This window comes from Narcine bancroftii, chromosome 7 (assembly GCF_036971445.1).
Source record: "Narcine bancroftii isolate sNarBan1 chromosome 7, sNarBan1.hap1, whole genome shotgun sequence".
Classification (NCBI taxonomy): domain Eukaryota; kingdom Metazoa; phylum Chordata; class Chondrichthyes; order Torpediniformes; family Narcinidae; genus Narcine; species Narcine bancroftii.
The window spans coordinates 166,480,944-166,498,229 of record NC_091475.1 but is presented as its reverse complement, the minus strand read 5'-3'; the positions used below and the strand labels follow the sequence as shown (position 1 = coordinate 166,498,229).

Below are 17,286 nucleotides of genomic sequence, written 5' to 3'. Positions count from 1 at the left end.
ATGCTAGTTTAAAGAGGAAGAGAATTTACATTGGGTATTTCAATATTTGGCTTTGACACGAAAAAAGGCACCACCACTACCAGTTAAATCTAGGATGAACAAGAGGCCAGATTAATATGGACATAAATCTGAAGAAGAGAGAAGCTAGACAGATTTAGAAACAAGGAAAATCTTAAAATGGAGATGATGCCCAGAAAGTAGTGGCAGGAAAGGAGCAAGTATGAAGAAAAAGGGCAAATCTAAACATTGAATCAATAGGTCAGAGTGCAGGCAAGGAAAGCGAGCATTTCATTGCGAACATGATAACTGGCAGATTCAAAACAAAGTGGACAATTCATTTTGCACAGTCTTTTCATAATTTGCTAATGACAGAGTTAACATAATTATACACAAAATGAACTCCTTCACCACAATGGACATAAATGTCTTCAATTCTTACCATCTTCTTCATCACTGACATAGCCAGGTTTGTTCTTGTAGCAAAAAAATGTTGGAGGAAGTTTCAGTTCTTTTGCAAGCTCTTCTTGTTCAGGCGTGGGTGTCAACACAAAAGTAATTTGTACTACTTCATCTTCAACTAGGAGGGAATTAATTGTATTAGCAAGCAAAATCTCTTAAATAGGACAATCCAAATAATGTGAGTAAACCTAAATCAATAGTAGAGCTATAAAGATAGATGTTAGTGAATACTGATCACAATATACATTGGTTCAACTGGCATTGAAGATTAGACACTATTGCTGTATTAAAACAGTGGCTATTTTCTCTAAATCTGACCATGCTCATTATGTCTGTGAACTCCAAATGCAGAAAACTTTTCAATCCCTTGATAGAGAATCTACTTTAAAAGCAACTTGCAGAAAAACGTAAAATAAGAAAGTTTATGCTGAAGCAAACATCAGGGTCATTCATGCAAAAATAACCTTGCCCTTTAATTTCATTACCAGAGCTCCCTATCAGAACGTGAATGTTTAAAAATGTTTTATTGCTTCAATCTATTTAATTTTGTGAATAGAAAAAAAACATGCACAGTCCTTTAAACCCATGCTATTTACTTTGAACTGGAATTACACAATGAACGACAATTTTCTCTTCCTGACTCTAAATTTTGACCTCAAGAAATCAGCTTGTCAAATTCTTACCAAATAAACAAAAATAGTCTTCTGGGACAAAGTAATGCACAAATTTCCTTCGATGACTGGATTACTTTCCTTCACACATCAATCCACCCCATCGCTCCATCATCCATTTACCGCCACAACTATTCTGATTTTTCCCCAGTTGGATTGCATCCTTTCTATTCCCAAATGCTCATGGTCACAATGCTTTTCTCCTGGGTGGTAATTCATTCCTCATGCAAAATCTATCATATTTTCTATGAGTCATTGGGAAGCTATCCTAATTACCTCTGCTGTTCCTGACATTGTTAATATTTCTTGAATCATTTTTTTCAAATCCCATCCATACCCCAAGCAAGATCAGATTTCTTAATTTTTACTCTTTAATTGCATTTTCTTCATCAGAACTATTAAAGGGTACATTTGCCCATTGTGTCCCTCAATAGTTGACCTATCTAATTTTGATTTAATTTTTGCCCCAATTACAAACCCTGCACCAAAATTCTATTTAAGGTTCGCACTGATTTTAAAAAAAAAAACTGTATTAAGGCATAGTGCTTTAATTGTATTCGTGGGGGGAGAGGGGGGGTATTCCATTGTTTTATATCGGGTCTGTGTTACTTTTGTGATAAAACCTAGATATTCAGTAATATTTTGTTAAAAAAGTTGTATGCTTAGCAGTCCACCAACTTTAACTTGATTCTATTACTGTCAACCTGTGCAGCAACTTTGAGTGTCCTATTGGCATGGACACAACCTCAGCTTATCCAGTGTTCAGAGTCCTCCCATTGACATTGTATTCTGCTTTCAAATTTGACCTTCCAAAATAAATCCCTTCTCTTTTCTGAGTTAAACCACATCTGCCACTAACTCTGTACCCTATCAATTTCTCTCTAACCTCTAGACCACACGTCAAACTCAGGCCCACGGGCCAAATTTGGCACGTGATCCAATTATATTTGGCCCGCAAGATCATATCAAATATGTATTAGAGCTGGCCGCCGCGCCAATGCACAGTTAATACTACAAATCCCAGAATGCTTTGCAAATACATTGGCGCCGGCCTGTCAGCCCGCTAATCGCCCCCACCTCCTCTCTTTACTTTCATTAGCATCTGCGACCTGTCGCCCAACTCACATGTAATAAACCCCTTACGAAAAATGGCCAAACGAAAGACTGAAAACAGGACCTTTCAAGACAGGTGGGAGGCAGACTATATGTTCATCATTTTAAAAGACAAACCTCTTTGTCATTGAAGCAAGTTGTTAATTTTTTGACTTGTTGGCTTGTGAGAAAAAATACAATTTAAAAGGAGCTTAAAGGCTATAGAGAAATATTATTTATTGAATATTTTATTTCTCATTTGTTAATGCTTCTTCTGGAAAGAGTTTAACCAAAACTATTATTAAACATTTATTTTAATAAGAAAAAGTTTAACATTACATATGTTGAAAGAAGAGAAAACATGCAGATGTTGTTGAAAATTTTCAATAAATATTTAGTTTGGCCCACGACTTAGTCCAAGTTTTTAATTTTGGCCCTCTGTGAATTTGAGTTTGACACCCCTGCTCTAGACAATCCAACCTTCCTGTAATCTGAAAATTTACTTTGCCACCCTTCCACTTTCTCATCCAAGTCATTTATGAAAACTGCAAAAAGTCCTAAAAAAGATCCTTGCAGAATGCCACTGACCTACATGCAGAAAAAAACCATCTACTTTCCTCTGCCTTCTCTGAGCAAGGCAATTCTGTATCCACAAAGCAAGGCCTCCTTGGCTTCTATGTCTGCTTACTTTCTGAATGAGCCTTAAATCAAGTCCACCACTCTACCATCAATGTGCTTTATTATGTACTTAACAAATTCAATCAGACTTGTGAGATATGACCTTCCCCTTACTAAACCATGCTGACTATCCCCAATCAAACTATGCATTTCCAAATGCTAATAAATCCTGTTACTTAAGAATCTTCAACAGCTTACTCATCGCTGAATTAAGACTCACTGGTCTATAATTTCCTGTGTTAGGAGAACATTTGGACTCTCCAATCTTCCTGCACCTATGCAAAGATTATTGCCAGTGGCTCAGCAATCCCCTCCCTTGCTTCCACACAATAGTACAATCTGGTTCTAGAGATCATGATCAGCAGATGACTGTTACAATTTCTAATACAAGTTTTTGCTTCATAAGCCTAGGTTTAACAGCATTCTATTTGAAATGGGAAAATTAAACTGCTGGTATTGACAAAAGGAATACGGAAAACTGATGGCTTGTTCACTGCAGGAATAAGAGCAGTTTAAGGAAAAATTGAAATAATTCAAGCTGTCCCAATACATGCATTTGGTGAAGAGAATAAAAAAAATTGGTGAGACATTTTATTGTGAAGCAATGTTACCATCATCAGGATGACAGAGCGAGGGAAAAGAACCAGGTGGACAACATTAATGAGATGTCAGCCACCATAGTTTGAAATGTCACAGGAATAGCATTAGACTTGCAATGAATAGTCAAAATGCAAATTAGAGGTTCCTGCTTTTGGGAGATTCATACAACTTAGATGATACCTTCAGTGATGCAAAGAGGACCAATTAGGTTTCCTACTGGACATCAAATGCAAAAATTAACAAATGATGTCAGCAAGGTACAAACAATATGGTGCAATTAAATAATTTAAAAACTGCTCTACTTATTATACATCCACGATTGTGCAGCCAGGCACAATTCCAATGCTATCGACAAATTTGCCAAAAAAAAAACAGTTGTCAGCAAAATCATACACAGCAATGAGGAAGTGCACAGGAGGGAGATAGAGCAGCACATTGAGTGGTGTCACACCAACAACTTTGCACTCAACGTTAGCCAAGGAGATGATTGTGGACTTCAGCAGGAAATCAGGGGAACACGACCCAGTCCTCATTAAGGGCTCAATAGTAAAGTGTCAAGAACCTCAAAGTCCTGGGTGTCAATATCTCCAAGGATCTGTCCTGAAGCTTCCATGTTGATACAATCATAAAGAAGGCTTGCCAACGGCTATACCTTGTGAGGTGTTTGAGGAGGTTTGGTATGTCACCAAAGACTCTTGTAAATTTCTACAGGTGTACCACAGAGACTCTTTTGTGTAGTCTTCCAAAGGCGCTATTTGCCTTGGCGAGTCTGTTGTCTATCTCATTGTCGATCCTTGCATCTGATGAAATGGTGCAGCCGAGATAGGTAAACTGGTTGACCGTTTTGAGTTTTGTGTGCCCGATGGAGATGTGGGGGGGCTGGTAGTCATGGTGGGGAGCTGGCTGATGGAGGACCTCAGTTTTCTTCAGGCTGACTTCCAGGCCAAACATTTTGGCAGTTTCCGCAAAGCAGGACGTCAAGCGCTGAAGAGCTGGCTCTGAATGGGCAACTAAAGCGGCATCATCTGCAAAGAGTAGTTCACGGACAAGTTTCTCTTGTGTCTTGGTGTGAGCTTGCAGGCGCCTCAGATTGAAGAGACTGCCATCCGTGCGGTACCGGATGTAAACAGCGTCTTCATTGTTGGGGTCTTTCATGGCTTGGTTCAGCATCATGCTGAAGAAGATTGAAAAGAGGGTTGGTGCGAGAACACAGCCTTGCTTCACGCCATTGTTAATGGAGAAGGGTTCAGAGAGCTCATTGCTGTATCTGACCCGACCTTGTTGGTTTTCGTGCAGTTGGATAATCATGTTGAGGAACTTTGGGGGACATCCGATGCGCTCTAGAAGACTGGAAGACTACACAAAAGAGTCTGGAAAAACAACCAACTGAAAAACCTCACAAAGATAAGCGTATACAGAGCCGTTGTCATACCCACACTCCTGTTCGGCTCCGAATCATGGGTCCTCTACCGGCACCACCTACGGCTCCTAGAACGCTTCCACCAGCGTTGTCTCCGCTCCATCCTCAACATCCATTGGAGCGCTCACACCCCTAACGTCGAGGTACTCGAGATGGCAGAGGTCGACAGCATCGAGTCCACGCTGCTGAAGATCCAGCTGAGCTGGATGGGTCACGTCTCCAGAATGGAGGACCATCGCCTTCCCAAGATCGTATTATATGGCGAGCTCTCCACTGGCCACCGTGACAGAGGTGCACCAAAGAAAAGGTACAAGGACTGCCTAAAGAAATCTCTTGGTGCCTGCCACATTGACCACCGCCAGTGGGCTGATAACGCCTCAAACCGTGCATCTTGGCGCCTCACAGTTTGGCGGGCAGCAGCCTCCTTTGAAGAAGACCGCAGAGCCCACCTCACTGACAAAAGGCAAAGGAGGAAAAACCCAACACCCAACCCCAACCAACCAATTTTCCCTTGCAACCGCTGCAATCGTGTCTGCCTGTCCCGCATCGGACTGGTCAGCCACAAACGAGCCTGCAGCTGACGTGGACTTTTTACCCCCTCCATAAATCTTCGTCCGCGAAGCCAAGCCAAAGAAAGACCACAGAGAGGATTCTGGCTGTTTTCATCAGTCTGGTATGGAGGCACCAATTCTCAGGACAAGAATAAACTCTTGGCCTGCGACATCACAGGCACCAGACTTCACTCCATCGAGGCATCTACATGAGGTGGTGACTTAAAAAAGCAGCCTCTATTCTAAAAGACTCCCCACCACCCAGGCCATGCCCTCTTCATTCTGCTACCATCAGGAAAAAAGTACAGGGGCCTAAAAACGAGCACTCAGCGGCACAAGCACAGCTTCTTCCCTGCTGTCATCAGATTCTTGAATAATGTGATGTGATACAATTTATTGGCTGGTATACCAGCATAATGACATCGAAATATGATTAGCATAAACCAGAATATAAAATAGAATACTAAAACACATACAATAAAAAACACAATAAACCATGTACACTAAGACCGGACTATTCTAATAAATTGTTTAAAAAAAATTACTGATTCTGAAATACAAGTGCAGCACCGCTCAATGCCGTGAAGTAGTATTTAACATTATCACGGCTTCATGAGAAAAGCTCTTTTTAAGTCTAGTAGTTCTCGAGCGAAGGCTCCTAGAACATCTGCTCAATGGTAAGAGAGTAAAAAAGTTCATGGTTAGAGTGTGTTGCGTCTTTCATGTTATTCCTCATCTTGTCCAAACATTATCCCTAAAAGATAGATTCGATGGTAGACAATTGCATTCCAACAATCTGTTGGGGAGTTTTCACTACCCGTTGGAGTGCCTTCCTATTTTGTGCAGAACAATTCCCAAACCACACTGAAATACTGTATGACAGCACGCTCTCATTAGTACATCTGTAGAAATCCAACAGCACTCTGGAACCAAAGACACTGCCTTACTTTTCATGGACTTTTTTTTAAAATATATTTATTGTTGTGAGATGGTTTAGAATATGAATGTTTGCACTTTGATGCTGCCACAAAACAGCAAATTTTATGACTTGTTCATGACAATAAATTCTGACTCTGAAAGTGCCATTGACAGAATCTTCTATAAAGTGATGAGGAGCACCAAAGGCAAGCAGGTGAAGAGCTAAATGCAGACAGGAAGAATCCAAAAGATAGTTTCAATGAAAAAAAAACAGGTTCATAGACTGTAGTAGCTCCAAATAGTGCACATGAAGATAGTTTTAGTAAACAATTTGCCAATAATGGTAGTAATTTATAATGAACACCTCACACAGATCAACAGAATATTAATTGGGCAACTCCCAGTCGAATACAAGGGTATAACACAAAATTACCAGTATAGTTAAAGAAAAAGGGTCTGCATTATACATGCCTTGAATTCTTTAAAAATAAGCAGCTAAGGATTAAAAAGATATCACCATAGCTATTTCTACCCACCTGATACCCTCAAAAACACATGCTTAGTGTTTTTCAAAAAGCCAAACAAAAACAAAATTGCATGCAGAAGTTAGATTGTACTATCGTAATATTATTTTCTATAATACCACTCCATTATCATTTTGTAACTGATGCAAGATACCAGAAATACCTTTATTTTCACACCAAGGGAGAGATGTGTTGGTCCAAAATGCAGATGGATTAGATTTGAAAAGACTAAAATTAAACCCTAAAAATAAGAATGCTTGCATAAGTGTCTAGATAAAAATAAGTGACCAAGAAACAAAGGATCCTCTTCAAATGCAAAGTCTAACCGTACTTGTATGCTGATGCCACTGACCACTTATTCAACCTAAAGGAGCATGAACATCTTCTGCCCATTTCACGCCCCCATGAAGTTAGGATAATGTTTAAAATCATTTTGAATATTGTTAAATCCTATAAATTAGTTAAAAATTTAACCTAAAGTATTCAGTTTAAAAAATAATTGTTACAACACATTTCTGAAAGGTGAAGCAAAATGCCTTGCCTTTATAATTATGTGAAAATTCTCTACATTCAGATCAATCCTTGTGCCTCCCCAAGTCTTCAAGTCCTAGTAGACGCCTGAGGCAATTTTAATGTAATTCTCCTATTGGAGAACGTTTATACATTATAAAGCCTACAAATACTAGACTTAAGAAAAATGCTACAAAAGATGGTTCCATTTAGAGAACCTGGACTAGACAGACCAAGTCTTGAGGAAGTGTCTTGTCCCAAAAAAACTGACTGCCCATTTCTCTATGGATGCTGCCAGACCTGCTGAATCCCTCCAGTTTCTCTTTTGCTCAAGATTTCAGCATCTGTAGTTCTTGCATTTCTCCTGGGCTAGATAGTGCTACAAATAATGTGTGTAATTTTTACATCCATGCTACCAATGAATTTCTGGAGAAAAAATGATTGACAATGACCTATATAATTTGCAAACAACCATCACAAAAGATTTGAGCACTTTATTTTTTTAATTGGAATACAGTAAAATCTCCATTATCCGGAATTTAATCAACCGGAAACTCAAACAACTGGTGTAGAAAAAAGACGAAATAAAAATTTTAAATGAGTAAGATTGGGGGGATGGACCCCATAGGGGAAATGCTGGGTCTTCATTCGACACGCATGGATTTGCTCTGCTGATCCAGCAATGCTCCTCAATGCACGTGCATTATTCTCGCTGACACCACTTGGGTCAGGTTGCGCTGAGGGCCTGACTGGGGCACTGGTGTGGAGGCGAGTCGGGTTGCACTGAAGGTTTGACTTGGGCATATGGATGAAGAGTCAGTCAATGCTGTTCGCCGCTGGGGCATTTTGGGGAGGGCATTGTGATAGCAGCATGGTTAGTCTGGCGGCTAGCACAACACTGTTACATCACTTGTGACTGGGGTTCAAAAATAAATTTTGAAAGTTATGGTAATTACTTAATTAAAGTGTACTTTTACATAATTAATTTTTTCAAATTACATTTTGCACTGTCTTTTGTCTTTTAAACAGTGTATTCTTCATACAGGTATATTAGGCATTGCCAGTGTGAGTCTCAGTCAACTGGAAAATGTGCACATCCAACATCAGTGATCCCTTTAGGTGCTGGATAATGGGGATTTTACTGATATAATTAAAAATAAATGGCTTTAAAAATCAAAAGTATAGTCCTGGAGAAAATTTCTCCATGAAATTATGAAGAACAAGTTATACATGTATACGTAAGATAGCCTCTCATTATTAAAATAATTTAGAAATTTCTTGAACAAGAAATTATGAAAATGGAAAACCTTTGCTATATGGAGTGGACATCAGCATTCTAACAAAAGTAGAGATAGGTAATAGCTAACTTGTAGGCCAAAGGAGGTAAAACCAAGTTTCAGTTGTCAGGAAAGGAATACTATATGACTGGAGTAGATTTCATTCCAGGATTATAGGGCAACTCAGAAAAATATATAAGAATTGTGGTGTGTACAAAAGTGATAAAGAAATTTTTGATGCAAAAACATCTTTCAGTGCTTACACTGGACTATATTGAAAAGGTATGCTGGGAAGTAAAGAGCTCTTTGTGCTAGTAAAACTTACCAGTTGATGATCTATTAAATGTTGTGACCTTAGATTTATCCCCAGTTGCAAATGCAGTTTCCAAACATTGGGATGCTGAATTTGAAGGTAAACTGGCCATTGAAGGTTTTGATAGAGCTCCAGCTGCGTTATATAAATCAAATCCACTGTGAGTTATATTCTGTAGTTTATTCTTAACAGCAGAGGAGTCATTTTGTACTTGGTCTTTTAACACAGTATCTCTACCTTTAAAACTGAAACCAAACAAGGATCCAGTTGCTGAGTTACCAAAGGTGAAAGGTCTCTCTTTTTCATTGTTAAAAATGGTTTTCAAAGAATCATGTCCAAAAACAAATTTTGATCGAGGTTCTTCTGCCAAGCTGGTACTTGTTGACTTTACTGCACTGCTTGGCGTTGAAACACAAACACTTGTTTGCTCTGCTGATTCCTTCATAGCCTCTTCTAGCATTGACACTGAAATCTTACAACAAGGAGATTCTCTTGGTGTATTTTCCCTTGAAGATAATGGTGTAACTAATGTTCCTTGTACTTGAGCCTTTTTGGCTTCTTCAAATAGATCTCGAAAAGAATTAGCAACTTCTTGCTGCTTGAAACGTACAGCCAACTGTTCTACCTTTGGCACATCATCTGCAAAATCCATTACAGTCCAAACAAAGGCTTTTTCAGTTCCTTTCATGGGTTCTATTTTTACATCTGGTTTTAGCCAGTGATTGGCACAAATTTTCAGCACCTGATCTCGCCTCATAACTATCCGAACTTTTTTAGAATCATAATTTTGTAAAAGTTTCAGATCTCCGATTCCCCTTTCTTTCCACTGGCCCACTTCTTTGTCATAGCGGTAAAGTTTAGCTCTGTGACAAAAGATAACTTGCTCATTTTCCTCCCCTGTTGATACATTAATCAGATCAGGCAATGAAATAACTGGCTCAAAATGCTGAACATCCTTCTCCTCCTCTTGACCAAATTCTGAATCTTCATCTGTACCTACAGACAGCCCACTCTGGTTCAGTTTAGGTGATTTTAATGGGCTCAAGCTTGGCTGGAAATTGAAGTTAAATCCAGATGCTGAATCACCAAAGCGAAAGAGATTTTTCCTCACTGGACTACTAGTGCTAGGAGACCCACGTGTAGTGCCAGATATACTTGTATCCAAAGCCTCTTCATGTAGATCATAATTATCCCATTCTAATGTAGGTCCAGTACTTTCAGAATGTGGTTTGATTAGCAAGCCAGATGTACTGTTGCTTTTAGATATAGAACTCAGCATTACATTCCCTTCATCTTTCAAGCTTCTTTTCTCATCTTTCAAAAAGTATTTCAGGTCTTTTAAATCGCTTTTCATTTCTTCAGCTCTTTGTATTAGTTGAGCAGTCTTGCCATTGTCTAATAGCTTATGAGGTGTTTGTAGTGGTATATCCAACAGCAATCTTTGGAATTCCTCAAATTTATCCTTAAACTCTTCAGCCAATTCCGGAGTCTTAAACTTTGCTGCTAATTGTTCTGGTTTTGCCTCACCATCTGAAAAGTCACTAGCCAACCACACCCATGCCCTGTCTGAGCCCATTAAGGGTTTAAGGTTCATCGTGGTAGTGATCAAGTGATTTGCACACACTTTCAAAACTTGGTCTCGACGCATCAGTATACGAAGGCGGCCATTAGCTTGATTTTGGAGAACTTTGAGGTTTCCAACACCCCGCTCCTTCCACTGGCTGCTTTCTGTATCAAACCTAAACAGCTTAACTCTCTGTGAATAAAGTACTGTTTCATCTTCTTCACCAGTAATAAGATCTACTTTTTCAGGCATGTGAACCACAGGGTCAAAATGGATATTATCTCCCTCTTCAGTTCTGTACAGTTCATCATCATCAACTACAGTTGCAATGCTTGTTGAAAAAAGCTGTTGACCCACTCCTTCAAACCCTTTGAAACGAGGATCGTTACTGCCAAATTGAAATCCTTTATCTGCAGTTTTTGCTAGATCAGCAAAGGTAGAGACATTCATATCTTTACCCAGAATAAAATCTTGACTTTGGCTTGAAATATCAGATGCTGCAACTTGGTCTTTGTTAGGTTTTGAAGCATTTTTCTCCCTCTCCTTTTGTTCAGCAAAGGCTTTTAAAAAGAGTGTAGCAGAGCCTTGCTGAGTGCCTTTTTCAGTAGAATCTCTGCCTGTATCCGGCAAGCCAAATGTAAATCTAGTAGCCGAATTAGAAGAAAATGCAAATGCAGGACTGGAAAATGGCCTTGAAGATGATGCTTCAACCTTGAACTTTGCAGTGTTGTTTACATCACCATGGCCAAATTTAATGCCAGATGCAGGAAAATTGGGTTTAAATCCCAATTCAGGTGCATCTGATTTAGGGTAAACATTCCCAAGAACATATGGGGCAGAAGCAGTTGTTGAAACTCCTACAGCTCTATTATTTGAGTTGGGCACCTGACAGGCAATGCAGTTTGTTGCTTTTGCGTTATTTCTTACAAAACAAGAGTCACAATCCCACTGTCCTTCTTTTTTGGAAAACAATCCCTCAAATGCTCCCTGTGTTGACGTACATGGTTTCTCACTGAAGGCTGACTGGCCAATAGAAGTAACAACTGGAACTTTGGCATCAGGCTTGGGTACCTGACAGGAAACACAGTTTTTAACTTCTGCCTCGTTTCTCACTAAACAGGTCCCACAGTCCCACTGTCCTTCCTTTCTGGAAAATAATCCTTCTAAAGTGTCTTTAGGCAAAGTAGATTTTCTCTCACTGAAGGCTGACTGGCCAAATGGAGGAACCACTGGAACTTTGGCATTAGGCTTGGGTATCCGACAGGCAACACAGTTTGTTACTTCTGCCTCGTTTCTCACTAAACAGGTCCCACAGTCCCATTGTCCTTCCTTTCTGGAAAATAATCCTTCTAAAGTGTCTTTAGGCAAAGTAGATTTTCTCTCACTGAAGGCTGACTGGCCAAATGGAGGAACCACTGGAACTTTGGCATTAGGCTTGGGTACCTGACAGGCAACACAGTTTGTTACTTCTGCCTCGTTTCTCACTAAACAGGTCCCACAGTCCCACTGTCCTTCCTTTCTGGAAAATAATCCTTCTAAAGTGTCTTTAGGCAAAGCAGATTTTCTCTCACTGAAGGCTGACTGGCCAAATGGAGGAACCACTGGAACTTTGGCATTAGGCTTGGGTACCTGACAGGCAACACAGTTTGTTACTTCTGCCTCGTTTCTCACTAAACAGGTCCCACAGTCCCACTGTCCTTCCTTTCTGGAAAATAATCCTTCTAAAGTGTCTTTAGGCAAAGCAGATTTTCTCTCACTGAAGGCTGACTGGCCAAATGGAGGAACCACTGGAACTTTGGCATTAGGCTTGGGTACCTGACAGGCAACACAGTTTGTTACTTCTGCCTCGTTTCTCACTAAACAGGTCCCACAGTCCCACTGTCCTTCCTTTCTGGAAAATAATCCTTCTAAAGTGTCTTTAGGCAAAGCAGATTTTCTCTCACTGAAGGCTGACTGGCCAAATGGAGTAACCACTGGAACTTTGGCATTAGGCTTGGGTAGCCGACAGGCAACACAGTTTGTTACTTCTGCCTCGTTTCTCACTAAACAGGTCCCACAATCCCACTGTCCTTCCTTTCTGGAAAATAATCCTTCTAAAGTGTCTCTAGGCAAAGTAGATTTTCTTTCACTGAAGGCTGACTGGCCAAATGAAGTAACAGTAGGAACTTTGCCATTAGGTTTAGCTGTCTGAAAAGATGCAGATTTTGTATCATTGTTAGGAAGTTTGTCACCAAATCCTACAGGTTTGGTAAAAGCAGTCATATTCTCAGTTCCTTCAATTGCATTTCCATTTTGCAACAAGGTTTGTGAAGTAAAAGGCAAGCCTTGTTTTCTATTGTTAGTTTTAGGATTTTGACAGGATACACAGAAAGAAGTTGTAGCAGGGTTTCGTACAAAACACAAGTTACATTCCCATTCACCGCATTTCTTGAAGAATTGGGCACCAAATCCAGAATCTTCAGAAGTTTTAACAGCACTTAAGTTCAGCTCATCAGACATTTTGATTCCCATTTTCGGTTCTTGAACAAATGCACTGCTTGATTTAAATTTTTGCCCTTTAACCAAGTTTTGTGCTTCTTCAAATTTGGTTTTGAACAATATAGCCTCATCTGCTGTTTTAAATCTAACAGCAAGTTGCTCAGGTACTGGCTTTTCATCAGAATAATCCAAGGCACACCAGACCCATGATTTATCAGATCCTGCATTCGGTTTTAACTTCATATCTGCTGTTATGTAATGATTTGCACAGATCTTAAGAACCTGATCTCGTCTCATCAGGAGCCGAATTTTACCAGATGTCTTGTGTTGTAGTAGCTTTATATGCCCAATGCCTCGCTCCTTCCATTCTTTGGCCTCTTTGTCAAAACGGAAGAGTTTAGCTCTGTTGAAATACAGTAATTCTTCATCTTCTTCTCCTGTTTTTACATCTACTTTGTCAGGAAGTGGTACCACTGGGTCAAAATGTGGCCCATCTTCATCAGGAACACTGTCATGTTCACTTTCACCATCTTTGTCTTCTGCATTATCTCTAGAAGTTGCTATCTTACCAATATCCTTGAAACAAAATACTTGGTTACTTAATACATTGTTGAATGCATTTTTGTTTTGCTTTGGAGCTGAAAAGTCATTAAAAGAATCCTGCACTCCCTGGGAGGAGAACCCCCGACTTTGCATTCCTTGGGTTAAAATCAAATCATTTTTTATGCATCTCCCTGCAGTTAAAATTCCCAGGAGACCATCATTAGAAGATGAAGGTGGCGCCTGGGCTTTCATTTGTGGTGATGAAAATGTAAAATCTCCTTCATTATTCTTGAAATTTGAATGAAATTTAAATGTTATTGCTGGTGTTGAGTGCAATAATCCAGTAACCAAAGAATTCTTGGTAGCTTCATTTTGCATTTGTTGATTAGGTGCTCCAAATCTTCCTTTAGTTTCTGCAGGCTTCATTAGATGCATTCCTGCAGGTGGCTTGGTGAAGTAACCAGGCTCTGGTAAAGGTGGGTTTGTACTGGTTTGTGCACTGCGGCTATAGTACTCTTCACCAAAAGGTGAAAGTAATCCAGTTGCAGGCGATTCAAAGCGCAACTGTGGCCCATACATATCCCGTGGATAAATACATGCAGAATTGTTTTGACCAGGGGGTGTATGAGCTTGCTGTTGATATCCATACACAGACTGTTGTGGTGGAATCCGACCAATTCCATATGCAGGAGGCTGCTTTAAGAAAGAAAACATGCAATGTTAAAGTATAACTAAATAGGATTAAGAAAAACACAAAGACATTCTATATGTTCATGAAAAACAAAATGACTAATGTAGGGCCACAGGGATAAGGTGGGAAATGTGACTGGAGGCTGAGGAGGTAGGGGAGGCCCTAAATTAATACTTTCTGTTTCACTAAGGAGATAAACCTTGGTGAATATAATGTTTGTGTAGAACACTTTTGGAGCATGTGGAAGTTGAGGTAAAAGTGCTGGTGTTAAAATCATATGGATAAACAAGTTTCTAGGACTGAATCAGACATTCCCTAGGTTGCAACAGGAATCAAGGGACAAGATCATTCAGGCATCAACAATGATATCTGCATCATCCCTGGCCGCAGAAGAGGTGCTAGAGAATTGGAGAATGGCAAATGAAGCCCCCTAATTTAAGAAAGGCAAGAAGGAAAATCCTGGGAATTGTAGATGAGCGAGTCTTGCATCATTGGTGGGCAACCTATTGGATCGGATTCTTAGGGACAGGATTTATAAGCATTTAGAGAAGCATAGTCTTTTCAAGAATAGTCATCAGGGCTTTGTTATGAATTTTTCAACATGACAAAAGAAATTGATGAAGGTCAAGCAATGGATGTGCTGTACAATGATTTTATTAAGGTGTTTTAACAAAGTCCCCTATTGTAGACTCATTCAGAAAGTCATGAAGCAAGAGATCCATAGAAATTTGACTGTGTGGATTCAGAATTCACTTGGCCGCAGAAGGCAAAGGATAGTAGTAGATGAAAAATATTCTTACTGGAGGTCAGAGACTAGTAGTTTTCCATAGGGATATGTTCTGGGACCCCTGCATTTCATGATATTTGAAAATAACTTGGACAAAAAAAGTGAAGGGGCGAGTCTGTAAGTTTGCAGACACAAAGGTTGGGGGCATTGAGGATATTGTAAACATTTATGGCAGGTTACCACAGGATATGGACAGGATGTAGAGCTGGGCAGGGATGGCAGATGGAATTCAATCTGGATAAGTGTGAGGTGATGCAATTAACAGAGAGATAATGGCTAGAGTGAACATAGGTTCCTTGGAAGATGAGAAAGGGAGATTGATAAGAGTTACGAGAAAATGGCTGAGGGATTGAACAAATATTTTGTGTCAGTCTTCACGGTGGAAGACATGTCCAGCATGCCAGAGTGGTGATAGGGATGCGAAGGGAGGTGAGGACCTCAATAATTGTTACAAAAGAGATAGTGATCAGCAAACTAATGGGACTAAAAGCAGACAAATCCCCTGATCCTTATGGGATGTATCCCAGGATACTGAAGGAAATGCCAGGAGTTATAGTTGATGTGTTGGTTATCATTTACCAAAATTCTCTGGATTCTGGGAAGGTCCCAGCAGATTGGAAGACAGCAAATGTCACACCATCTTTTAAAAAGGGATGAAGGCAGTAGTCAGGAAAATGCTTGAAGCTATTATTAAGGATGAAATAGCATTTAGAACTAGGAGGTTCCATCAGGCAGATGCAGCATGGATTCAGAAAGGCCAGGTCTTGTCTGACAAACTTGCTGGAGTTCTTTGGGAATATAATGGGTGCTGTATATAGAGTGGAACAGGTTGATGTTGTATATTTGGATTTCCAGAAAGCTTTTGACAAGGTGTCGCACAAGAGACTTATCAATAAAATACAGATGGAGTCTGGGGGGAGTATATTGGCATGGATTAAGGATTAAGTGACAGAGGGCAGAGAGTCAGAATAAATGGGTGTTTTTCTGATTGGCAGACAGTGGTAAGTGGGGGGCCACAGTGGTTGGTGCTGGGTCCGCAGCTGTTCATCATTTACATTGATGATATGGAAGAGAGGACAGAGTGTAATGTAGCCAAGTTTGTGGATGATACTAAATTGAGTGGAAATTGTACAGAGAATGGAGAGGCTGCAGAGGATATAGTTAAGTTAGGTGAATGGGCAAAGGACTGGCGGATGGAATACAATGTTAGTAAACGTGAAGTCATCCACCTTGGTAGGAAAAATAGAAGAGCATATTATTTTGTGGTGTAAAACTGCATCATGCTGAAGGTCTTGGGAATGCTCGTGCATGAAACGCAACAAGTTGGGTTGCAGCTACAACAGGTTATTAAGAAGGCAAATGGAATGTTGGCCTTCATTGCTAGAGGAATTGAAGTCAAGAGCAGGGAGCTCATGCTGCAACTGTACAAGGGACTGGTGAGGCCACATCTGGAGTACGGTGTCCAGTTCTGGTCTCCATACTTAAGGATATACTGGTCATGGAGACAGTACAGAAGAGGTCCACCAGGTTGATCCCAGAGATGAGGGGTTGACTTATGAGGAGAGACTAAATCGTCTGGAATTATACTCACTCGAATTCAGAAGAATGAGGGAAGATCTTATAGAAAGAAATAAAATTATGAAAGGGAGAGATAAGATAGAAGCAGGAAAATTGTTTTCACTAGTAGATGAGACCTGAACTAGGGAACACAGCCTCAAGATTCAGGGGAGTAAATTTAAGACGGAGATAAGGGAAAAACTGTTTTTCCTAGAGTAGTGAATCTGGAATTCTCTAACCAGGGAAGAAGTTAAGGCTACTTAATTAAACATATTTAAGGTTCAGTTATAGAGATTTTTTTTACATAAAAAAACGAATCAAGGACTATGGGGAAAGGCAGGTTGGTGGGGTTGAGTCAATAATCAGATCAGCCATGATTTTATTGAGAGACAGAGCAAGCTCAATGGGCCAGATGGCCTGCTCCTGCTCCTATTTCTCATGTTCTTATTCCTAACAGTGTAGAAGAACAAAGGGATCTTACGGTTTAAGCCCATAGATCTCTCAAAGTTACCACACAGGGTGATTAAAAAGGGATATAGTATGCTGGCCTTCATTAGTATAGGGATTGACTTCAGCACACAGCACTGTGAGGTAATGCTGCAGTCCTACAAAACTGATTAGATCACACTTGGGAGGATTGAATGCAATTCTGG

At 40.0% G+C, this 17,286-nt stretch overlaps 1 protein-coding gene across 7 annotated transcripts in view; it reads right to left on the bottom strand.

Moving 5' to 3' along the window:
- ranbp2 (RAN binding protein 2) overlaps positions 1 to 17,286 on the bottom strand; it is an 87,467-nt gene that overhangs the window by 33,369 nt on the left and 36,812 nt on the right. For 4 of the 7 annotated variants that reach the window (XR_011342182.1, XM_069891155.1, XM_069891159.1 and 1 more), the window contains exons 20-21: positions 9,026 to 14,294; positions 440 to 577 (exon numbers count right to left, since the gene is read on the bottom strand). Coding sequence is in view for 6 of the 7 variants with exons in the window: in XM_069891155.1 (XP_069747256.1) it covers positions 440 to 577; positions 9,026 to 14,294 (5,407 nt within the window). In the remaining variant the exon portion in view is untranslated. The remainder of the gene's footprint in view (positions 1 to 439; positions 578 to 9,025; positions 14,295 to 17,286) is intronic. The other 3 variants (XM_069891156.1, XM_069891160.1, XM_069891157.1) reach the window with 2 other exon arrangements.